General features: G+C 33.4%; 2 protein-coding genes across 4 annotated transcripts in view; one reads left to right on the plus strand and one right to left on the minus strand.

Annotated features, from left to right (window-relative positions):
* Window positions 1-18,279, plus strand: part of LOC118169756 (sodium channel protein type 2 subunit alpha-like) — a 69,358-nt gene extending 51,079 nt beyond the window's left edge. For all 3 annotated transcript variants that reach the window (XM_035331335.1, XM_035331333.1, XM_035331334.1), the window contains exons 19-27: window positions 503-657; window positions 1,331-1,504; window positions 5,315-5,437; window positions 5,727-6,008; window positions 9,246-9,299; window positions 10,120-10,257; window positions 13,617-13,721; window positions 14,097-14,367; window positions 14,717-18,279. In XM_035331335.1, coding sequence (XP_035187226.1) covers window positions 503-657; window positions 1,331-1,504; window positions 5,315-5,437; window positions 5,727-6,008; window positions 9,246-9,299; window positions 10,120-10,257; window positions 13,617-13,721; window positions 14,097-14,367; window positions 14,717-15,900 — 2,486 coding nt within the window. In that variant the 3' untranslated portion in view covers window positions 15,901-18,279. The remainder of the gene's footprint in view (window positions 1-502; window positions 658-1,330; window positions 1,505-5,314; window positions 5,438-5,726; window positions 6,009-9,245; window positions 9,300-10,119; window positions 10,258-13,616; window positions 13,722-14,096; window positions 14,368-14,716) is intronic.
* Window positions 1-25,808, minus strand: part of XIRP2 (xin actin binding repeat containing 2) — a 201,652-nt gene that overhangs the window by 156,243 nt on the left and 19,601 nt on the right. The window lies entirely within an intron of this gene.

The following is a 25,808-nucleotide window of genomic DNA, read 5'->3' on the forward strand; positions in this document are numbered from 1 at the left end:
TCATTAGTCAACTCTTGAAGTAGATACCAACCCTCAATATAACTTAAAGGGTGTTTACATCTGTGTGCTTTATTTAAGCAGTAGCTGAAAGGCAAAAGTCCTTTTAAAAAAAGCTTCTGTACTCTTGAACTCTAGTTCATGTGAAAGTTTTTACATTTTCATGTTCTTTGTTTCTACTCCCTGGAAATTCTAACGTGCTCCCTAGTTATCTGTATATAGAAAAAAATGTGTTTATAAATGAGAATTACCTCAATTAGACGACTAGTTTTGTTTCTAAGCTTAATGGAGTATAAAGGTATTAGGAAAAAAAAATAAATCACTTCAATGCAAGCCTTCTTATATCCAAGGTATTAAATCAAGAAGGTAAGGATTCTTTAAGCAGAATCCAGTAATTTGAAAGGCTGACTATCTCGTGAAACAGGAGATAGATGAAAGTGATACTGCTGTTTCAGAACAATGAGAATTCTACCTTAAAGTAGCTTGTCGTTGTTTATATTGTTAGGTTGTATACAGAAGTTTAAGTGCTGTAAAGGTAATATAGAAAGCACAAAAGGAAGAATCTGGTGGAACCTTAGAAAAACATGCTACAGGATAGTAGAACACAACTGGTTTGAAACATTTATTGTCTTCATGATTCTTCTTAGTAGTGGTGCTCTGGTAAGTACATCCATAAAAACAGTGTCTATGAAGAATGTTTTATCAAAAACATGGTTATAACACATCTGTGGTCAGTAAGAAAAAAATCAGAGTTCGTTTGAAAGAGAGCTTGGAGTAAAGTTCCTAAAATATTTTCCCAGTGCATATTAAATTAATTATTAAAATTCTGCTGCCAAATAACCTTCTGCAGATCAGTTTTTGATGAATACAAGGTGATGCATGTGTGAGTGCTTATTGAGATGATTATGTTTAAATTCTTGATTAAGAAATGATAAAAATCATACAAAATTATGCAAAAGTTTTATGAAGTAACTGGAACAGTTATTCTTCTGTAAATTAGAAAAATCTCCAGAAGTAGTACAGATACTGATTTCCTCGTGTTCTCTCATAATTCACTTCTGTTAATTGGCATTCTGTGTTGACTTTGGCTCAAATTTCCTAAAAAATTTTTGGCAACTTCAATCATTATATTGTAATCCCATTGTCAAGAGACTATAAAGTCTTAAATTTAGCATAAGCAGAGACTACAAGTATATCCTGGCTTTTCAGCGTAAAACATATAAAGATGATGGCAATTTTAACTTGCCTTTTTTTCTTCTGTTCTTGTGGCTTAATTTCTAGTTTGTAAAGACCTATGAATATCTGACTTACATACAACCTATATTTCCTACAGGCTTTTGAAGATATATATATTGAGCAGCGTAAGACTATCAAGACCATACTAGAATATGCTGATAAAATATTCACTTACATCTTTATTCTTGAAATGGTGCTAAAATGGGTGGCCTATGGTTTCCAAACTTACTTCACTAATGCTTGGTGCTGGCTGGACTTCCTGATTGTTGATGTAGGTACTATACTCTATAAGTAGCACATTACTTTTGTTTAGGCAGGTTGCATTATATATCTACTATTTGATACATGCATATGCAGTGAAGAATACAAATTGGGTTAAATGTAAGAGAAAATTACATGCTGGTGAACAAGTTTACATTGTAATTGTTCCATAAGTAACTAAATCTGACTTTATGTATATATGCTATCATTAACTCCTTCTCTTCTTTCTCTGTTTTACTGCTCTGGGTCCCAATCAGTGATTAAGGTGTATCATCTGAAAGGTCTTAAGTCTTCTGGATTTGGTGAAGACGCAGAAGGGAGAGGGAGGGAGATATAAGTGAGAACATAGGGTTAGCATAGGACAGTTGATCCTGAGCTTAATGAATCACTGGTGAAGAACTGTGGGGAGAGAATATCAGGCTGTCATGAAGACAACAAAAGAAGAAGGGGAGGGCAAGGAGGCAGTAATTGAAGTAAGGATAAGGTTTGAGGAAAACAAAGTAGTGATAGCTTATGGATCGCTGCTGACAAATGACTCCTAACTTTTTGCAGTTCTCATTTTGACTATTACTGGGTTGAAAGAATTTCAGTGCAATTCTTCCATTTCTCTTTGACTTATGATTTTAGATTCTTGATTTGGAAGCTGAAATTACTTTGGTTTTGTTTGGCAATGTCTCAGATCATAGAGAATGTCCCTTTTAGCTTCTCTGAGTTCATTCTAACAGAAAAAAAGCTGGATGTTCGGTGAAAGTATTAATGTTTTTCGACAATTGCAATAAAATGAGGTAATTGCACTCCAAAGAAATTAATGAAATTAATGACATTGCATGATATTAGCATATATTTTTGTTAAGGAGTTATTTTTGCATAGAAATATGGGAAGTAGGGGAACAAACAGGCAGGGCAAACTAATCAGATGAGATCTGGAATCTAGAACAGAAATTATTTGTCCCTTACTAATATAATATTCTTTTTTTTAAATAGCTTTTTTTTGGGGGGGTGGGTAGGGATGGAAGAAAGGTACAAGTAGTTTCATCAGTCTTTCTCATTTATCTGCACTTCAGTTTTTAACATCTATTATAGGGGTGGGGGGAATCCCCAGTTGGAGAAAATGGGCTAACTTAATGAAATGAGAATTAACATGTTTTCTTAGAGAAAGAAGTTTTCTTCTTTTTTTCTTCTCCTGCTGGATTTCTAAGATGGTATCTTTCCAGAACCTTGTGATTCTTGAATTTGCATTTCTCTGTCCATTGTAATTGCAATTTGGTAGTTAGGAGAACAGAAAGTTGAAGTGAAGCTGAAGAGGATGGTTTCTGTCTCAAAAGTATTATAACATTGTGTTTTATGTATTTTCCCTTTCTTTTCGTTACAATACACCTATTAGATTTACTGTATTGGAGAAAGTATATACTAATATTGTCATTTTACATCACAGAAATGTTACAGTTAGCACTTTTATATATAGAGGAAAGCTTAGAGCTGCTAACAGGTAGTGTCCAAACTGTGGTCATATACAAAGAGGAGGAGATTAAAAAAGAAAAATAGGAAAAAAAAAAACAAAAAAAAAACAAAAACAACAATAACAAAAAAAAAACTGCATGCATGCATTTTTGCACGCCCACAAACAACATCATGAGATGAACTATCCTGCCTCTCCATTTTCCCCTTTTAAAATAAATAAAGCAGAAAAATATGCAAAATTATATTTCAGTTTCTGAAGAAAGATATTCTTATGGCAACATTAAGTAGAAATGTACTAATCTTACAGGAAGAGGATTGTTTTCTATGTCAATACAATAATTGTATTATCGCTAAGAAAATCTGGTTATCTGACAAATTTTCTCTTACTTCTCTAGAACTGTAGAAGTATGATCTTAAAGTCTTGATGTTCCTCTAGCATTTCAATTTAAAGAAGCAACATTATTCTGAAACTGAGTATTATAGTTGAGTTTGTATAGGTATTAGAATTGCTGGAATAAACAAAGGTCTTTGTGCTCAGTGAGTGTGTTCTTTTTCTGGATCTTCTTGTGAAAATGGAAAGCTTCTTCTTGTGAACTACCTGGCCTAACTATAGTTAGTTCAGCTGGTGAATTCTGTAAAGCTTTAGGTGAGTTATTTCATAAATGCAGCAATACAGTCACCCATTATAATGCATTGTACTGATCACTGACTTGTATTTCATATATTGCACAGATGTTGAGTTCCCTAACTTTATTTTGGTTTTATCTAGTTAGTGTGATTTACAGAATCTTGATTTTAAAAACTCCTGATTTTATTAAGACGTTGCATGCTACATTTAAAAGACATTTAAAAAAAAGTAGCCCGTTTCTCCTCATTTTCTATGTATTTTATAATGTGCCACTGGTTAACCTACTTAAGTACTCTAAAGCAAATAGCTATAACATATCTCAGCTTGTTAATCATTCTTGGACTTTTTAACTTCATTTTTGAACTTAAGACACTGGAAGCAATTCTCTTCCTCAGATGGAGATAAACATAGATTTTCTTCTGGCACTCAATATTAAGACTTTTAAATATCCAGGTTGTGGTAGTCTGTAGAGCCATAGCTCACAATTAAGTTACCAACTCTGTTGTAACTCTTGTGACTGTCACAGCTACTGTTTTTCAGGAAACTGCTGTATGCTGTTACATGCATTTGAGTGCATTGCTTTTAGGTAATTGTACTAACATTTGTATTTATGTAGCCCATCATACAGTTACTATTCATGCTTATCAGTGTGCTGTCTGACTTGTCATATACCACTTCGACGACTTAACCATCTGCAGGAAATATTAATTACTAGTTATTCATATATTGGCTATTATGTGAATTAGTTCTAAGTGCAAATTAGTAGAAGCAAATGCTGCTGGGTCACATTTTATCATGTCTGTAATCATCAGTCTCAAGAGTATTGTTTAGTGCTTGAAGATTGCATGCAGAATGGGATGGGTTTTTAGTACATTACAAGCTTTGACTGAGTTTATTCAACTTTTTATTATTATTATTATTATTATCCAAATTGTCATGCCCTCACAAACTTCAGGGGGAGTGATGATGGAAGTGAAAAAAATGCTTGGAATTTTTTTAAGTGCTGAATCTAATTGGCTACTACTTTCATTTGAACTCACTGCAAAATTTTAGTGTAACACTTACACGTGTGGACATACCGAATCATGTATCCTTTGTAACCAATGTCAGAACTCCATGTGGTTTTTGCTTTCTGATTGACTGAGAATATTTTTGTGACATTTGAAGCGGAAGAGTAAAGTGTTGTATTCATCAACAAATGTAATGGATTTACCCTATTTAGTATATTCTTTTTTTTTTTTTCAGCTGTTCTTTCACTAATTCTGAATCCATTTGTTCCTTTGTGTTGTGTCTTTGTTAATATTGTATATAATGATGCACTTCATTGTTAATTTCTAGTAGTCCTCCTAACCTATTGCAGTGGTTTGTACTAAAATGTTGGATGAATTCCTCACCATTAAGAACTCATGAGAAATGAAAATACACTATTTGGTATGTTGTCTCAGACAGTAATACCTGAGAAAAATGTCGCATGTAATTCAACACAGCCTATGCCCTGCATTTTGTAAAAGTATTATGTGTGTTTTAATATATGCATAACAACGTGTCTGTTATGAAAGTTTCAGAGATTATAAAGGCTCTTTTAGTTTACAGGCAAATATATATATATATATATATTATTTTTTTCTGATATCCCAGATTGATTGATGTTTTCTTTCCAATAGGCATTATATTGGTGTTGTGAGGCTATTCTAAAATTTTAAAATGTTAATTTTATATTCTTTCATCTAGGTCTCCTTGGTTAGCTTAGTAGCTCATGCCCTTGGTTTCTCAGAACTCAGTGCAATTAAATCCCTTCGAACATTAAGAGCTTTGAGACCTCTAAGAGCTTTGTCACGCTTTGAAGGCATGAGGGTAAGAAAAAAGGAAATCATGAAATAATGTGTAAAACAAATTCATAAAAATATGCTTAATAAATTATTAAATCACCAAGGAAGGCCAATCTGCATGTGAGTTAGCGAGGCACATAGTAATGCGCTTTATTCTATTATGTATATTTCTATTTTTATTGGCATTGTTTCAATGTATTTTAATGATTTAATCTAAATCTTCTGCTTTATTTGGAAAAATAAATGATTGCTGATATTTTATATATAGGCATGCACATACAGTTTTTAAAAAGCTTTTTTCTCTTGTTTATTAGGTGGTTGTGAATGCTCTTACTGGAGCAATCCCTTCTATTATGAATGTACTTCTGGTTTGTCTTACCTTCTGGCTAATTTTCAGCATCATGGGAGTAAATTTGTTTGCTGGCAAGTTTTTTAACTGTGTTAACACCACAACTGGTGCCCAGTTCCTACCAGAAGAAGTTGATAATGTAACTGAATGTAAAAATCTTACGAGCACTACTACAGATGTTCGATGGAAAAATGTGAAAGTAAACTTTGATAATGTTGGAGCTGGTTATCTTTCTCTGCTTCAAGTCGTAAGTGTATAAATTTTGATAAATTAATTTTCCAGCTTTAAATTTTGTAGCAGTAATATTCAGTTCCATAATTTCCAATGTTATTTTACAATATATGCATGGATAAAGGATTTGGTTTTATAAATGTGTTCTATTAAGCTATTTATTATTGATTGTGGTAAAAATCTGATAAATTCTATGGCAATTTTGGAAGAGGAGAAGTATCCAATATCTGTCACATGAATATAAAGTTCCTTTGCACCGAACTACAATCTGGTGCTACCACTACTATGCCTGGTGACAGGATGAGGGGGAATGGGCTAAAGTTACGCCAGGGGAGGTTTAGGTTGGATATTAGGAAGAACTTCTTTACTGAAGGGGTTGTTAGGCATTGGAATAGGCTGCCCAAGCAAGTGGTTGAGTCACCATCCCTGGATGTCTTTAAAAGACGTTTAGATGTAGAGCTTAGTGATATGGTTTAGTGGAGGACTTGTTAATGTTAGGTCAGAGGTTGAACTCAGTGATCTTGGAGGTCTCTTCCAACCCAGATGATTCTGTGATTCTGTGATCTTTCCAAGTTTTATAGAAGTAAATCTAGTTAAAATAAATAAATAAATGCAGCTAGGATTAATTTTCTACCATGGTAGTCAAATACATTCTACAGCTCATTCAAATAAAAAGAATACACTACTGGTATGGAAATAAGGAGATGAAGGAAAAAGTTTTTAAATTCACTTTTTTGTTTCTGTTCTTTCTCTTCTTATAATTCCTATTAGCCGCAGTCTAGTTATTGTCTGTCAAGTGTGTTTTTTTTTTTTTTTTTTTTTTTGTAGATAATTTGTAGCTTGTTTCTAGATGAGCAGTTGCCAAATTTACTACTGCTAGATATTTAAGCACAAGCAGCATGTGTAGATTGGAGCCAGTAGGACAGAAACATGTATTCGTAATCAGGTTCACTTGACACACTTCTTCTGGGAAAACATTTGTGTTCATAAGCACTTGGCCATTATTCTGTCTCTTAAACTCTCCAGCTGATAATGAGTACCTAGTATTGTGCTAGAAAGTTACCATCTGATTGCTCGAGGGAGAAGTAGTAGCTATTTCTAAATGGCACTAGGCTATTGCATAGCTCACTGATCTAGAGGACAGCAGTGTTACTTATCTTGCATAGAATTGTTCAGCTATGTAATGTTTCCAGTAAACTAAACATTTATACCTTAATATCATGGCGGACAGGAGTATTTTCCTGGAGTATTAGGCACACCTGGATTTATTTAAATATATCTGATAAACAGTAGAAATATTTGAATTCCTGAAAATTTTTCATGACAACAACTATTAACATTACTGTTGCCACATGTAGTCACTTCCTATTTGGGTTTGAATAGTTAGTCTTTTTATCTTGTTTCTGGTAACAAAAAGTGACTTTCTGGAACACCATTTCAGGCTAAATTGTTCAGAAATCAACAAAACTGGTAGAAGGAGAAAGGTGCTGGTCAGCTTCTCTTGAGACAAGGTCTTGATAAAAATGTGTTTTTTCTCAGACTCCCACAGGCATGGTTTTTGCTCATTGCCTTTCAGCACAAGAATAGCAAAAACAGATGGAGAATCTGAAATATTTAATATTGGTGGTAGTTTGCTGCTCATCCAAAAGTCCAAAAGCTCAGTTGGGTCTGGTTAGCCAATATACTTATGAACAGTCAATTAATTGCAGTACTGTAAACTGTAACTCTGTTTATAACTTTTTTTCTCCTACTCAAGCAGTTCATCTTCTCTGGAAATTCTCAGCTGTCTTTGTGAGAATTAAGGGGAGGTAGTAACTTAAATGCTGGATTCTGCATTATATTACAGTGAAGGACTCAATTATATACAATTAAATTGAATTTACACCACTCGTTCAGTAACTTCGTTAGTTACTGAAGATGTCTGGGCCCACTGTCACGCCTCCCCTCCCTGTCACAACCAAAATAAAGTTGCTTAGTTGACAAAGACTTGATATGTTGAATAGGGCAGAAACATTATTTTTTTTTCCTATGTTGTGAATAAAATACAGTGTCATGCTGTAGTCAACACTTTTTTTTATACCTACAAGGCACCTCAGGCTGATAATTAACTTTTCTTTCATTTTCCACAGCCCACAGGTGAACGTAAGGATTATGTTCATATTGGTAGAAAATATTAAAATGTGTTATCTCAATGTGTATGTATGGTAGTAGATACTATTTACCTGTTTCAGATAATACAGCTATATAATCTCTGCATTCCACACCTGTAATAAGACACAGCTTACACCATGTTCTGCAATTTTTAAGCTTGTTCACAAAAATCAGTCAGGATAATCAGAGAGTGATGCCTGTATTGAGACAGATCTATTGATGGTGTCTGTTTTTAATCCCTTCATTTGTACTTCGTATATACTATAAACCTTGCTAGTTAAAAAGGTAAAATATGTAGACATTGTAGAATCACACAGGCAGAACTTTAATTCCCTTACCACCATCCTGAACTACAGAGACATTATTTTGGGTAATCTAACAGTCATTCTTACAAGACACAGGAGGTACAAAATCTGTTCATAAACTGGACAGCAAAGAGGTTACACAATATATTCAAAGAGATATGGCAAACTTATTTCTAAACTTTTTAGACTGTGTAGGTAAAAGTGTAGCTAAAAGTATAGCTGCAGCATTTTAAAATAATAATTTATTTCTATGAGTCATAAAATGATTAAATTTAAACTTCTTCACATAGTAAATGCAATAGTAACTTTTTCTGGTAGAAGCTGTCTGTCTAAACAATTTAAAACTTTACATTTTCTTAAGATTTCTTGAGACTACTTATCTTATTGACTTTCTTTTAGGACTATTTGCATATTCTGTCTGTAAAATGCCAACCAGTGCTGGCATTCTCTAGTTCTTTGTTGTCAGAAAGTTGGAGCTGAGAGAAAGACTGCAGTTTACAACAAGGCTGTTTTTCTCAGATATTTATTTCAACTCATTCCACATAGAATTCATATGAATTTGCCTGAAGACTAGAATTTGTTTATAGTTTAAATATTAATAATTAGTAATATACCACAGTAAATGACTTTTTGTGAATAAATCACTAATTTCTTACCACAATCTTTTAATATTGCCTTCTATTTCTGTGTGCAAATATGTTGCAAGAAGGTATTTTATAGTTCAGAATGTTTACAATATTTGAGGTGTCTTTTTATTTAAAGCTTTGATGGAAAATGTTAACAAATTTTGTTTTTAGGCAACATTTAAAGGATGGATGGAGATAATGTATGCTGCTGTTGACTCTAGAGAAGTAAGTGCAATGTAAAATTCACTGAGTTTAAGCAAATACAACGTTGATGTGATGCTTCTTGAATGGAAGTTGAAATAAACAGAATAAATAATGATATTTTTCTATATGGATCTTAAGTTATAAAGTAATTAATTACATATATTTATAATAGGTAAAAAAAAAAATTTTGAAGTAGACCTACATAAAGTTTTGCTACTTTAATAAGTTAATAAGTAATCTATCCGTAACAATGAGTAACATAACTAGTGACATTTAGTTTCCTATGGATTTCTGTTATTGAGATTGTACAATTGTACAGATCAGGTTTTTCTTGTCTCCAAAATAAATAAATAAAGCAAATGACAGCACCTGCAGTAGCTAATCCAGAGCTACATGCTGCACTCTGACAATCTCAAAAAATAAAATGACAGAATTTTTCCCATTTTAATGCAGGTATTTTTTTGCATCTCTTCTCTGTCCAACTACTGATATGCATACAATCCATAGGAGCTGAATTACCTTTAGTCTTTGATACTAAATTTGACAGAAGTATGCAAGTAGGTTATACATGAAACATCACGTGCTATTAGAGACAAGCTGGCAGACTTAAGGAAAGGGGAGGAAAAGTGGGTCTGTGTGTGCATTCACAGATGCCTGTATTAAATAAATTTACATGATCAAAGATTAAGTGTAGGATATGCTCCAAAATAGCTAATCTGCATCCCCCTCGCTCTTTCCTTGTTGCTTTCCCTCTGGTTGCAGCTTCTGTTTCTGCTCCAGTCTTCTGTAATTTGTCTTCACTGTTATCAGTGATGTATTGCTGTTTTTCTATGTTATATAGGTAGGGAAACAGCCCAAGTATGAGGATAACCTATACATGTATCTTTACTTTGTTGCCTTTATCATCTTTGGATCGTTTTTCACCCTAAATTTATTCATTGGTGTCATCATAGATAACTTCAACCAACAAAAAAAGAAGATAAGTATCACCATGTTTCATTGTCATGATACCTCATTGTCATTGAGCATCCAGCAAAGTTATAATATATAATATATCAAGGATCCTGAAACTATTGATCAGTACTGCAAGATGAAAGAAAGAGAGTTGGAAAACTGTGTCATAAGTTGGTAGTGAGTTTGTAAGAGAAAAAAATCTTAATGTGTGAAAATGTGTTCTCCTGCCTTTTTTTTTTTTTTTTTTTTTTTTCAACTGAAAAGGTTTCTGTTATTCAAATGAACACAGGTTCGTGTCAAGAACTCCAGCAGGATTAAAGTAGATCAAAATGCAGACTATGCTGGCAAGTTAAGTTCTATTTGGGTATGACGGCAAGTTAAATTCTATTTGCTGTCTATAAACTTGAAATGTTGTATACAGTAGCCTTATTTTTCTGTACATTCTGTTCTGTTTGAAACAGAATCATACTGGAATTTTCTTTAATAAGAAGGGTGCTGCTAAGCAATAGCAAGGCAGAACATAATTTTGTAGAAACATAGACTTATTTCCTAGACTCGTGCTTTTATGATTCTAGATGGCTTGTCAAATTTGATTCATTGTACTCAAGGAAAGATACTGCTAGACTTACTGTGATGGAAAATTCCAGTGAATCTTTGCATATGCCATGTATAGAAATCTACATGGAAGATGGCATGCTGGAATGAGATCTTGTAAAAAAAAAAAAAAAAAAAAAAATCAAAAAACAAAACCAAACAAAAACACTTTTTTCACCTCTTAAACTCTTCAGATGGTCTGTTGAAGTAATCTAATCCTGACTGTAAGTTTTCTGGATAATCATGCCTGAATAAGTCAAGTGGAATGTACTCAGTCATGGTCTACAGAAAAAGGTTAAATATTTTAAGAAAGCTAAGATACAAATAAATATACTTTTGACAACTGTCTTTATATTCTCATTTGAATTCTGAGAGGCTTTAACTTTTTGTCTCTTTGGCAGTACTTTTCTTCTCGCTGTGCTCTGTAGAGAGCATAAAATGTCATATAAATTTATTCTCTCATTGAGATGTATGGAAATACTTGTCTCTTGGATAGAAACTTTGGACTTGCAATTCTTTTAGTCCTCTTTTTCCTCATAGCTTTGCAGTGTTTCATTTCTTCTGATTTTTCCTCCATATTGTTTCAGTTTTTCTGTGCATTTTTCTCATTAGCCCTCAGGAGAGATCTTGGCCTGTATCGTTGAGGTTTCCCAGCATGGCTTGTGAAATCCAACCCTTGGAGTTAAGATTTGTGTTTATTTATTTTTTTAATCTGCCAGTCCAGTATATCTGACTACAAGGTTTTTGATCATAATCATGAAAGAAACGTGGAAAAAAAGCCTACCACTTGAGATTGGAGTGTGTAGCTTCATATGTTGCTGCTACAGATCTTCTGAGTCTCTTATCTGCACACCCAAATAAGAGAAAGAGTTTGTGCTTACAAAACTGAGGTCATCTTTATCCTCCAGTAAGATGTCCCCATACACACACACATCAAATAGCATCAGAGGCTTCTAAGACTTAAAAGGAGTTGGTTCAGTTTCATCTGATCACACGAGAGGAAGACTAAGGAAGCTATGTACGTGCTATTGGCATTTTTGTCAGTCTGTATATATGAAGGTCTCTTTCTGGCATTGTGGTATCCTTGTACTTTTGTAGCTATTGTAACTGTCACCAAAAAAGTTAAATAGGCTGGGAAACATTCTATTTGTGTGCTACTATTCACTTTCATGCAGCTAATTAGCAATCATTACTGGCCTGTCTTTTGAACATTTAGAGGCACCTGTGCTCATAGAAATGCATAGGATATGTAGCGTGTGGTTACCCAGCAATATTCTTGTCTTTTTTCTGCCTTCACATCACTGAAAGCTGCCTGTTTTGGGCAATGTTGCTGGGCTATGAATGGGAAAGACACATTGCAATATACTGTCCCTGTGTAGTTAAACTACGTGCATTTCTTTGGTCCCTGAGTGCAACCCACGTTCAGTACATTAGTTGCCTTGGGGAAAATATATTCCACTAGCAGTCAAATTGCTAACTGTTGCAGTCTTCAAAGGCATATAAGGTGTATCTCACCTTGAGACAGACATTCTCCCAGTGAATGACAGAGAGCGATGTTCGCAATTTGTAGCCATTACCTCAGTGAGGCAGCAGAAGAAATGCCAAGTTCAATGCCAGTTCCTTTAAAGTGTTGTGGTTGTTTGTTTGTTTAATTTATTTTTATTTTGTGTGTGTTTTTTTGTTGTTGTTATTTTTGTCATTGTTTTGTTATTGTTTTGAAATTTCTGCTGGGTAAAATTTACACTTTGACCATAATCAGCAAATTTCTTCTTATTTTTTTCCAGAACCCTAGGTCTCTAATGCCTGAATTTTACTTGAATATATGGTTTATGAGGAGAGCGTACTGAACAAAATCTCTTTTGATTTCTAAATCTTCATATCTGTGTGTAGTTATAGCTGAAAGGCTCAAACACGTGTTCGTATTCATTATTACTTGGTTGATAAGATTGACACAGTATTTGACAAAGTCACATTCACCTGTGACTGAAATTCATTTCCAAATGCTATTGCTTCAGCATCTTGCATACCTGGAATGTATTTGAAATCAAGTGCATGGAAGAAAAGTAATTACTTGTCAAAAATAATATTTTAACAAGTATTACATACGACAGTTTTGATAGCATTCTCTTCAGACTGCTGACCTATTTTCAGGCTAGAAAACCCAAAGAGTATACCAATGCTTTTTGATGCCCTTATTGATGGGGGGAGATGATCATAACCCAGACATGCACAGTAGCACTACAGTGGCAGCAAGCATCTGAACAGAGATACCTGTACTCACATGATAAAATGGGTATTCTGAAAACTAATGTCAGTAATTTCTTTCTCTTTGTTTTCTGTCTGAAGACCTGTCAGTTCTAAATGAACCTTTCTACCTTTGAAGCTTTTTTATTTCTGGTTGATTGATTTACAATGTGGAGTTCATTATGTACACATCCATACAATGGATGTATTTTTAAAAGTTGTTTTTTACATTGTTTTACATACAATGTGTATTTTTACAAGTTTTTCCATCCTTATTTAAATGAATTATATTTAACCAGTTCTGTTTTTATGTTTGTTTATTCTAAATAACAGATAAAAGTTGTTTTCTATCCCAGCTCCTTAATTTGTTTAATTTTTCCAGCAAGGCTTGCAAAATACTTTAATGATCTTTGATATAATTACTGTATTCTTTTTTTTATATCGACATGTAAGAATGAATGCATGGTTGATACAAATGTAAATTAATTGATAAATTAATTGATTTAAAGACTTGGCTGTAATCAGTTTTTACTTTTATTATTTTACCTTGGAGGTCAAGATATTTTTATGACAGAAGAACAGAAGAAATACTATAATGCAATGAAGAAGTTGGGTTCCAAAAAACCACAAAAACCTATACCTAGACCAACGGTAAGAATATGTGTACTCTTCTATGTTTGGTAACAGTAATACATCAACTACCAAAAGTCTCCCCTAACTCTAAAATGGTTTAGGCCTAATTGAAATTATCTTAATTAAAAGTGGAAACATATATATTCTGTAGGAAGTCTCTCATAGTTGTTATGCCTGTGGAAATACAGAATCAAAGGATATGATAAAGTAGAAGTCTGTTGGGTTTTGAGGGGAAAACAAAAAACTGGCAAACAGAGAAGTTACTAGAGTGCTTTTAGATTTTTCAGCTTTTTGCTCGGTTGTGTATTTTGGGGGAGGAACAAAGAAGTAGGACAGAAAAAAAATGTTCGTTACATGCAACATACTATTACATTTTCTTTTTTCTCCCTTCAGAATAAATTGCAAGGCTTGGTGTTTGATATTGTAACAAAGCAAGCATTTGACATCAGCATTATGGTCCTCATCTGTCTTAATATGGTCACCATGATGATAGAAACAGATGACCAGGGTGAACTGATGCAAAATATTTTGTACTGGATTAACTTGGTATTTGTTGTCCTTTTCACTGGAGAATGTGTCTTCAAATTGTTCTCACTACGATATTATTACTTCACCATTGGCTGGAATATATTTGATTTTGTGGTTGTTATTCTCTCAATAGTAGGTAAGAAACCCTTATATTTCAAATGAAATACAGTAAGGTATATTTTAAATGTTTTATCTCTTCAAAATTTTATTGATTAGAGGAATACTTAATTTTCATTTCTCTGATTATTTAGGAAGTGTGAAGCATACTTGAGAATAGTACCTGCTGAATAATTCCATATCAACTGTAATACTCATTTTTTTGAAGAGTGCTGGAAAAAAATCTCAAATTACCAATAGCAGATTAAAAACTGTTGACTCGTCCTCCAATTACAATTTCCAGAAATTTCACAGATAGAGTTGTTCTTTATTCCTACTCTTTGATGTGGATTATGTCACCCTTTTAATTTTATTTTTATCTTTCACAGGTATGTTTTTAGCTGAGGTGATTGAAAAGTATTTTGTGTCCCCCACATTATTCCGAGTCGTACGACTTGCCAGAATAGGTCGAATCCTTCGTCTCATTAAAGGCGCTAAGGGAATCCGCACTCTGCTCTTTGCTTTGATGATGTCTCTTCCTGCTTTGTTCAACATTGGTCTGTTGCTGTTCCTGGTCATGTTTATCTATGCGATATTTGGCATGTCCAACTTTGCCTATGTTAAGAGGGAAGCTGGGATTGATGACATGTTCAACTTTGAAACATTTGGCAACAGCATGATCTGCCTATTTCAAATCACCACATCTGCTGGCTGGGATGGTTTGTTAGCCCCAATTCTGAACAGTGGGGAGCCGGACTGTGACCCAAACAAAGCTCATCCGGGGAGCTCTGTTAAAGGCGACTGCGGCAACCCTTCCGTTGGGATTTTCTTCTTTGTCAGCTACATCATCATATCCTTTCTGGTAGTGGTGAACATGTACATTGCTGTGATTCTGGAGAACTTCAGTGTTGCTACTGAAGAAAGTGCTGAACCCTTGGGTGAGGATGACTTTGAGATGTTCTATGAAGTCTGGGAAAAATATGATCCAGATGCCACACAATTCATAGAATATAGCAAACTGTCTGATTTTGCAGCTTCTCTGGATCCTCCTCTTAATATACCAAAACCAAACACAATTCAGCTTATTGCAATGGATCTGCCCATGGTAAGCGGTGACAGAATTCACTGCCTTGACATCTTGTTCGCTTTCACAAAGCGTGTTTTGGGGGAAAGTGATGAGATGGATGCCCTCAGAATCCAGATGGAAGATCGTTTTATGGCAGCCAATCCTTCTAAAGTGTCCTATGAACCAATCACAACCACATTAAAACGCAAACAAGAGGAAGTGTCTGCTACCATTATTCAGCGTGCTTATAGATGTTATCTTTTAAGGCAGTCAATGAAGAAACTTTTATATATGTATCACAAAGATGGGGTTGATCTCCTTAGTAAAAAAGATATGATTTTTAGTAAGCTAAATGAAAACTCACCTCCAGAGAAAATGGATATGACTACATCCACCACATCTCCACCTTCTTATGATAGTGTAACAAAACCAGAAAAGGAAAAATATGAAGATGACAAATCAGAAAAAGAAGACAAGGGGAAAGACAGAAAAGGAAATAAAAAGTAAAAGAAGACATAAATATATGGTCTGTGATGGCTGATGACGTTTTTATCAATAATACTTTTATTGGAGCATTATGCCAAAATGACAAATTTTTACATATTTACCCAGTGCTACAGTCAGTGCCTGTACCAAGATAATGACTTGTCCTTAGTAAACCCTGTATGTAAGAGGGAAACAACCTTGCCAGAAAAGTAGCCTTTATTACCAGCTGACACTAATTGAGAGTAGACTCTATATTTCTTCTTGGACTGTACTGACCTTGAATGGAATGCAAAATTACCAGTCATAAGTCTGTATTTTGTGGAATAAGTGTATCCACTGTGTACATTTCATCTGCTAAGTTCAATTTATGTAATTTCTTTTGGTGATCTCATTTGCTTTAATTCACATACTATAATTTGTAATTCTACTGTGTTGAGGAAAAAGGTAAATACTCTCTCAGAGGAACACAAATGTTAGGAATACGTAATTATGTCATCATAATGTGAACATAGTTGTCTTTAAGCGACCACTTCTAAAAGCTGAAAGACAATATTCCAGATTCTTGGGCCTCTCTAGATCAAATCAACAGCCAGTGATACAGAACAGAGCTTAAATAATTTTTCAGGAAACAAAACAAGGGAAGAATCACTTTCACAGAAGAAAAGGTTGGTAGTTTGATCTCTTTATTAATTCTTCATTTATTAAACAGTCCTGTTCAGGTAATGATTTAAATAAATCATGCTACATGCAATTCCTGTTTTGAAAAATATGAAACTACAAAAAAAATATCTTTCAGGGTCCAAGATAGCACTTAGTTCCTGAGGGTTTTAAACAATTCTATCACAGAAAAACTGTAAACACCAAATTTTGCCTATAGGGAATTACTGAAATAAAGTGGTAATCTTTTTTAAAAATTTATTTTATTTTATTTTTAGAAAATCTTTAGACCCCATAATAAGTAGCTTTGATACTCCATTCTGTAGTCAATCTCTACAGGTTTTATTTATTTTATATAAATAAAACCCATTTAAGACAATAATCAAAGCTATACATATAAAGTAATAGCAAAATACCTACTGGGACAAATACTGCTTGAGTGTATACCTCAGGCTGAAATTTCTGTAGTTTGTAGAAATGGACCATGATAGAGACGTACATTGGAGGTGGTTTCAACCCCCATGGCACTCTAGTCAGGTTTCCACTGTATGAAATGCAATCTTCCATAGAAGGCTGAGGTGACCAAAAGGATGTGCTTGAATCAGCTTTGACCTGCACTGTGGTTTACATCACTTTTTTTCTCATCGAGGCTTACACTTCATATGCAAGTAAAATGTCTTCTGTTTCTTAATCAGTTGTTTTACACAGTGGTATCTGTTTGAAAAGAAACAGTGACCTAAGTACTGTATTTATTGCATCAAATATGTACCCTACTAAGTGTAGCTTATAACATTTCAATAGATAGCTTGATATATTCTGTAATACTCCAAATAATTGGGAAGCTTTAACTGATGCATGCTTGCTGCTATTATCCTACAGCTATTCAAGTCTAAGATGGAAAGACATGTGAATGGTAGAAAGGAAAAAAACTGTTCAAGACCATCATTCCTCATACCAGTAAGCAATAGTTTGCTGTTATTATAGATTTTATTTTGAGTTTAGTAATCAGTAATATGCAGTGAATAACCAGACCACACAGGATAAATATATTGCTTAACTTGATAAAAATGTGGGGCTATTGAAAATAACTTTTATAATATATATCTATATTGATCTTTTCCTGTTATTTTGCAAATAGTTTCATTTTAAACATTTTGTACATGTGAGAGGATACTACAAATATGTTCACACTATTAGTCATTTTTATTGCTTTCTATCTGTGACAATTTATTGCTGGGAAACCTAATATACAAAGTGAATTGGCAGTTGCAATTTTCTGCTAATTGTATTAAAATAGATTTTAATAAGGAATAGTTTTAAAAGAAATAGTATAGATCTTTTTCTGATCAGTAAGTAGTTCTTTGTATGTGACACAAGATGGAAGGCTTTCTTTTGAAATCATACTGATGTCTGTCAATTTTGAGGTTCTTCTTAGTCACAGAAACCTTGTTTTTCCCGTGTTAGTCTCACACTGTCTGCTGGTCCCATTAATTCATGCTGCAGTACTAGTGTTTTAAATATAATTTGCTATTCAAAATCTTCCTTCATGAGAATAAATAGTGACCTTCTATAATGGACAGTGGAATACCTTGCATTTCTTACAAAAGAAAATATAGATGGGCTTCTGCTTTTACAGAAACTATTGACTCGCAGTGTACTGGTGAACTGCATGCAGGAAGTTGTTTTACCAAAAGTAATGACATTGCTAACAACCCAAAAGAATAAAGATAACCTTTTTATGTACTCATTTTAGTCTTTGTGTTTTTATTGTATGAAGTTAATACAGTTTAACGAGTAATTGTTAAAATTAAGGGTGAACCACTTCAGCTGGTGCCATTACAGGCACGGACCCTGGCAGGAGGTTGCAAACAGGCAGCAGGATGTGGGGCAAGTGGACATGTGCATGGAGTAAATAATGATTTTTTTCATATGTGTTGTGAAGACTACTGTATACTTGGGTTAATAGAGCTAATAGGAGGAAAGAAAAAAAAAACCAATCTCAAGTATGCTATATTTTCAAGGACAACATGTATGTTTTTGTTTTTTTGTAGTTATACCTAATTTCAGTTAGTTTCTTTTCTGTGCTTGTGTTCGTGTCCAGAATAGTTATTGTTCTATCTTAATCGCTGAGAATACTTACACAAAGCACTAGTGTAAATGTTTTGTAAAAATTATTGGTCATTGAATTGCTGTTTGAAGGACAAAACTGTTTTAAGTCAGTGTTGGGTAGGTAGGTAGATAAATTTTATGTGGAATAAGCATGGAATGCTTATATAAATTTTTTTCTACAGATTTGGTAATGTGCAGAAGTGTATGTGAGATCATTTATTAGTCATTAATCAGTTTGATTATGGTTTCAATAAACAAACTGTTGAGTGAAGTCATTCACCATTTTTGTTGAGTCCAATTGTAAACTTTTTGGTTCTTTGCAAAAAGAGTAATATATTCGCAGATTTAAATATTATAATATTTGAATAAACTTTGATCCTTTTATATGTCTTTGAAGTTAACCCAGCATACCTGGAAGTTATTTGCCATAATGGCAGACAGTTGACTTGCAGTCTTCCTCCTTAACATGCAGGTATAAAGAATATTCATGTTTTCATGTTGATACAAGAGAGATGTTACAGCATAATGGTTTGGTCATATATGAGCATATAAAAAATTAAGTAAAACTCCCACAGCAGGAGGTCTCTGCACTCTTACTATCCTAGTTCACAGAGAATGAAAGATGAGTAAGAAAGGTTCCCTTAAAATTTTTTGACAAAAGAGCTTTCTTTACTCTTTCTTACACACACACACACGTTATTTTTAAGCAGAAATGTATGCTTCCAAATACCATAAATACATCAAATTAATTAAAAGAGCATCTCTCCTTTAGCTGTTGGCTGCATTAAGACTTACAATAAAAATTTAAACCTCACAGCATCCAGTAGAGGGCACAAACACCTACCAGATGATTGTGGTACTAGAGGTGTCTTCTGCCACAGAATAAAGAAATAAAAATTGCAGTCACTGATGCAGAGAATATCCTATAGCTTTGCACATAATTTATAGATTTTATATATATATATATATATTTCTAGTGGACATGATCATTCATATTGTTTTGTAAAGGTAGCCTTGTTGGTAATACTTCTGTGACCTGGGTAGCAGCTTTTGCATTTAGGTTCTGTACATTAATATGTGGCCCTATATCTATCTAGAGCTGACATGATGTTAAGAACTGTCAAACTTGTCCAGGTTACTAAAATACAACCTAAGGGTGTCTATTAAATATACTGGGGAATCGTTGCTTTTATTAATATGTATTTTTCAGTTCCACTGTGCACATATAAAAGAGCTTCCCCCTTCTAAAAGAGTCAAATATTGAAGTATGTGTCTCATTTGCATGTCAAACAATCCAAAATATGAAGTATTATTAGAAACACTTTGGTTTTCTTTGGACCTAGAAAATTCTTACAATATTCATTCGGTAGTATAGTATATATTCAGAAAGGCTTATCTAGCATTAGAAGAAATATCCTGAAATGTCTGCAGTGTAGGAATATATAATGGCTCACAAACCTCTGCATTAGCAACATCATTTTCAGTGGAGGATGGTACCCATCTCTTTCATTCTCTAAACACAGATAGGTTTGTCTGTGTGATCCAGCATGCAGTCTCTGTTACTTAGCATATTTTATATTTCCTTGCTGATCAGTGGGTGCACAGAGAAACACGTGTATCTTAGTGCTTGCCTAAAAAAATAAAATAAAAAAAAAAAAAATCATACTGCAGTATAAACCAAGCAAAGTAAACTGCGGCACATTCTCATCCCTCTGGAGAGGGGAAATTGCATGCTGAAGCACACAGGAGCTCTACTGCAAGAATAATGTTTGATGAAAACAAGGACTGGCACTTCATCAACAATTTATAACACACAAAAACAGCAGTGCCGGATATGTTATGCACTTGCATTTTCTGTTGCATTAAAATCATGTTGCTTTCTCCTTTACAGCAATCTTGATGATTATCTTTGTGGAATGGGGCAGCCAATTAAAAAGAAAACACTTTTTTTTATTATTATTTTTTCAGAAAATATATCTGAAACAATGTAATAAACTGTTTTTGTTTTCAAAGCAGTAAATATCTGTAGCATGTATGTTCATAAAGGGTCAGGGAATTGTATACCCCTTTGTAGTATTGCTTTATAAAAATGTCACGCTTGCAGATACCATAGCAACCCCTGTCATGTGGTACTTTTCAATTACCAAAGTGTACAATAGCTTTATGCTCATATTCTGCAGCAATGCTTGCACTAATATCTATCTGTAAAAGTATCTGTATATAATGTAAACACTGCATCTTCACCCACTGAATATGGCAAATTGGACTATTGCCTGTCTGATACCACAAACATGATAATTGCTGGCAAAAATTAGCAAAATACTTTATCTGCTGATAAGCATTGTGAATCCCTGTAACTTTATCTTCATGATGTCTGTCAATGTGACGTTTAGAGGTTCATGCAGAATTCCTGCAAATACTAGTATATTTATGTATATAAATTTTAATCATAGAAGATTGGAAATTGGATGTGCTTTATATAGTGCTGGATAGGTGGGGAGATCAATTATATGACATATTGCAACAATCTTTTAGATTTTTGTTATTATTGTATGAAAATAAAAATAAACAAAAGGAAGTGAGAATGTGAAAAAAAAACAGTAACCAATACAAATGTGGAGAAGACAGATAATAAAATGTTAACATGATTTTCTACTTGTATTTTAAGAATAAAACCTTTTTCACATTTGAATTTTCCCCATATGAGGACAGCTTCATACATAGGAAATTTCAGAAGGTACAAGAAAGAACTGATGACAGCAAAAGAAATTACAGTGCAGATACTGCTGAGAGGTTATTAATGTAAAATCTTTTGCAAAGTTAATTGGAAATTGATGCATTCTAAAACTAAAAGAAAGTGCTAAAGAACATGGTGGTGAGAAAAATCTGTAGCAGCGTATGATTAGAAATGGTTGTCTCAGTACAAGGGAATCTCTTTTTTTTTTTTCACGTGATGAGAGAGAAAAACCTAAGGTCATAAAATATTTTACGCGTTTGTTAACAACCAAATTGTATGTGCGTATATGTATGTGTATGCACCCTATCTATTCTAGTCTATTATTATATAAACATCTTGAATCAGTTCAGAGAGTAAAAATCTTCCCAATTTTATTTAAAAAAAAAAAAAAAAAAGTCACAATGGAGGGACATGCAGGCCCAACTTTTCTGTATTATTTGGTACTACCTACTTGCTCTCCAGCTTCATTTTCCCAGTCTCGTGCCCATTGTATGCCATGTATGCAGCAGTGGCCAAATGGTTTTGATTATAACTAAAAACAAACTAATTTCCTAGTATATGCGCTTCAGAAATTAGTGTGTCTTGGGCAACTACATTCAGTAGAATTAAAATCAAGCCATTGGCTTACTGTTTTCCAGTTACGGATTTCCTAAAAGATAAATATTTCTGCTTTTCCTCCTCTACCTCTGGAGTCTAAATAAATGACTCTGAGTCTTTACCTTATGACAGATGAGTCACTTCATTATTGCATTGTATAAGGAAGAGTACAAGTCATGCCTTCACATGTATAATAGTGGGGAAGGACATTAATTTTTCTCAAATTGGCTTTGTCAAACGGTAACAACATATGCCATTGCTGCTGATGTAAAACATAAGAAAAGATTACAGATTTAGCACTTTTTTTTTTTTTTTTTTTTTTTTGCTAAAGATAATTAAAATATATAATATCAAGGCAAATCATGCATGGAGGAAACTTTCAAAAATAAGTTTGAAGATCTCACTAGATCTGTATCCAAGAGCCAATCTCTGAAATGTTATTTTTATATATAATAATAATGTAATACTGTATTACTGTATTATCCCTGGGATTCAAGGCACTGAAAGAAAAGTATACATGTAAAGGAATGGACAGGGATGATTGCATAGTCTAGTAATGGATATAAATGACTATTACAAAAAGGTAATCTGAAAAAACCTTTGGGGCATTTTTTTCTGCTCTTAAGGTTATATGTAAGTCACTATCATTCATATAATATTGTGTGCAATTATTTATGTTTGTAGATTATTACTTTTTTTGTTTGTTCACAGTTGGAATTTTAGAGGTCAACAACTGGTAAATTGGAAAAGCTGCATATTGGAAATGGCATAATTTTAGTGAAATAGGACATTAATAATATTTAGGGAATCTTTCTGTGTGAAAATAATACAAATAAGCTCTTCTATTTCTATGAAGTCTATTGGCAACTAGACAAAAATAAATTAGCCTCTGTCTGGACTACCAAAGTTAGTTTGCCATGTCATTGTTAGAGAAGATAACCTAGGTTAATTAACAATAATACTGTGACTATTCAGAGTGTAACTAATAGAAATTTAAATACAAAGGCTTTGACAAGTGCTAAATACTGTTGCTGGGAGAAATCACTGCTTTTTCACTTACCAAGGACTTCATAGCCTTTCTTATATTAAAGATTACTGTTCTCAAATCTAAAATGCGGAATTTTGCAAGATTATGAATCAATGAAACCCATAGGTTCCCTACATAAAATATAATAATCAAACAAGCTATCTCTAATAGCTTGTTTTCAATGGACTCTGTTGATTTATTGTAAGTTCTCTGATAATAAAAAATAAATACAATAAAAACAAGAAAGTAATTGCTTCAAGTACATGAGATCCATCCTTACAAAGCAGTATTTTAGAACTGCCTCTGACTGAAATAATTATGTTTAAGAGTTACAGAAGCTGTGCTTTTTCTAATACCTACAGTTATCAGTATTACAGCAACCAATGACTCCTTTAAATGTTCCTTAGTTAATGGATTTAAAGCTTTTAAAATTATTTTTTCAATAAAAAAATGGCTCAGTGGTTCTTTTCAAGATATTACCAGCACCTTTTTAGGTGATTGAATTATGTACCACGTACTAGAAAGAGGTTTATTGATTTTAGATATTATTCTAATTTTGTTAATATTTGTTTTGCTAATGTTCATGTACTATTAAAGAATATCAGCTTTTCCCAACAGCTGATTTTGACACTGTGCTGTCCGTGATGGTCAAGTCTAAGATGATTTCTGTATTGTCATTACATTAGTTTGAAACCAGATTATGTAGAATGCCTGGTTCTACTGTCTTGACTATTTTCCAGGCTTTTTTTTACCTTTTAACACTGACAGTGATCTGATATGTGCTGGGAATGTATGAGCTTGGGAAGCTAAGTCCGAGTTTTTATTAGCTAGGGAGCACAACATTTGTGTATATTGAGATATTTTTAAGGACCTGCTGTCTTTGTATTCATGAAAAACCTAGAGAAAGAATACGAAAAAAAAAAATGCCAAAAAGGGAAAAAAAAAAAAAAATGGAAATATGTTAATAGACAATATGATGATTTCTTATTTCCTTCCTCCATCTCAAAGTAGTCAGTTTTTTTCAGAGGACAACCAACTGGCTAAAGCCCAGGAGAGAGAGAGTTGCCTGAACACAAGTAAGTATTAAAACTCCTCATGAGGGTCATGTCTACTCATATAACCAAAGTTTAAGAGTTAAGTTTCTACTAAATAGTTAGTAGAAGTTAACTATACTTAGTTACTAAACTAATAGTTACTAAACTAATAGTTACTAAATAGTTAAGTAAAAAGAGTTAAGTTTCTACATAAATTTCTACTCACTTTTGTCGAAGTACTCTGTTTATAAAGACGAGGACAGCAGCTGGGCATGGGTGGCATAAGTATAAGAATAGTACTACAGCAAATAGTTTGAAGTATTTTAAAACCCACAATAACCCAAAACAACAATAACAAAAGCAGCAGTCATCGGGGTTGTGTGTAAGAATATAATCTAAATTGTGTTATTCCCAGTATGAATTTTCTCATAAGCTTCCACTAAAAGTTTCTGTTTGTGTAGCTGAGATACATTTAAAATGCACATATGGTTATGATCTCATATTATGTGTCCCTTTGGTTGAACAAGGTATAGCACTTTTTTGTTCAAATGCTTAGTGAATAATCTGTTTTTGGAGAAAGTGGGAATTGGTAATATAACAGTATGCTGCATCTCAAAACCTTTTCCAAATGCCTAAATTATTTGATAGTGCACAAGTCTTGGTTTTAGGATATCAAAATATATATAAGAAGGCCAACAACCATATATGAGTCAAATAAATAACTTCTCTATCTTCGACAGTTCTGACACTAGTCTCCAGAGGTAAAGAATTAGTGAATTTTTGAGATGCATGTCTAACAGCTGAAAATTTTTAACCATCTCAAAATTCATGTAACACTGTTTTGATATGAGTGGTTCACTACATTTACCTTTAATACCATACTGAAGAGTATGTTCAGTATAGTATTAAAGTTCCTCTAAACACAGGTTCTTTTTCTTTCAAAATTTAAGGCAGCTCTAGTAAAATATAATATAGTCTCCATCTCTCTTCCTTCTCCTTCCTGCTCTTTCCACAGTCAAGAAGTGAAAGGAGATGCCTTTCAAGCAGGAAGACCCAAAATCAATTTATTGCAGCAGATGGTTCAAACAATGGAGCTGAAGAGTAATTGGATCAGCTGTAGCAGTTATTTCATGTGACAGCACCAGCAAATGGTGGTAGGTAACCTCATTGTCAAATAAACTTCAGCAGCAGTTAGAATAAATGTTAAAGAATGAAGAAATAAAACATTGTTCTTTAGTAAAGACATTAGAGAAAATTTAAGTCTTTTAGGATTAATTAGATAATTGGTCACAAGGAATACTGTATTTGTTCCACATAAAGCTGTAGACTTGTGTATGTATTATTCAAAAAAAAACAGATACACAGCACTCAGCCCTCCCCCAAAGGGGTAGAAGACACTCTCAACGTGATGTAGAAAAAATTTGAAAAATGATAAAATACTGTCTAAAAATGTCCTGTTTACCTGTAAGCAGAAGCAGAAACCAATAACCAACTTACTTCCTACTTGCACTAATACTTTTTTTTTTTTTTTTTTTTTTTTTTGGTAAAGAAGTTAGTTCTATCCTTCTAAAACATGTTCCATCTGACAAAAGTGATAAAGGGTTTTAGACAGTATCTAGCTCATTCATAACCCCTGTGAGAGTTTATTTATGTTTGGCTGCATTTTGCTAACAGTTTCTAGAGTGTAGTTAAATTTCAGGATAATTTCAGCTATGAACTTCTCTAACACTTTAAAAATTCTCTTGTGGTGCCAAATAATTTTTCTAGA

Source organism: Oxyura jamaicensis, chromosome 7 (genome assembly GCF_011077185.1).
Source record: "Oxyura jamaicensis isolate SHBP4307 breed ruddy duck chromosome 7, BPBGC_Ojam_1.0, whole genome shotgun sequence".
In the NCBI taxonomy this organism is placed as follows: Eukaryota; Metazoa; Chordata; class Aves; order Anseriformes; family Anatidae; genus Oxyura; species Oxyura jamaicensis.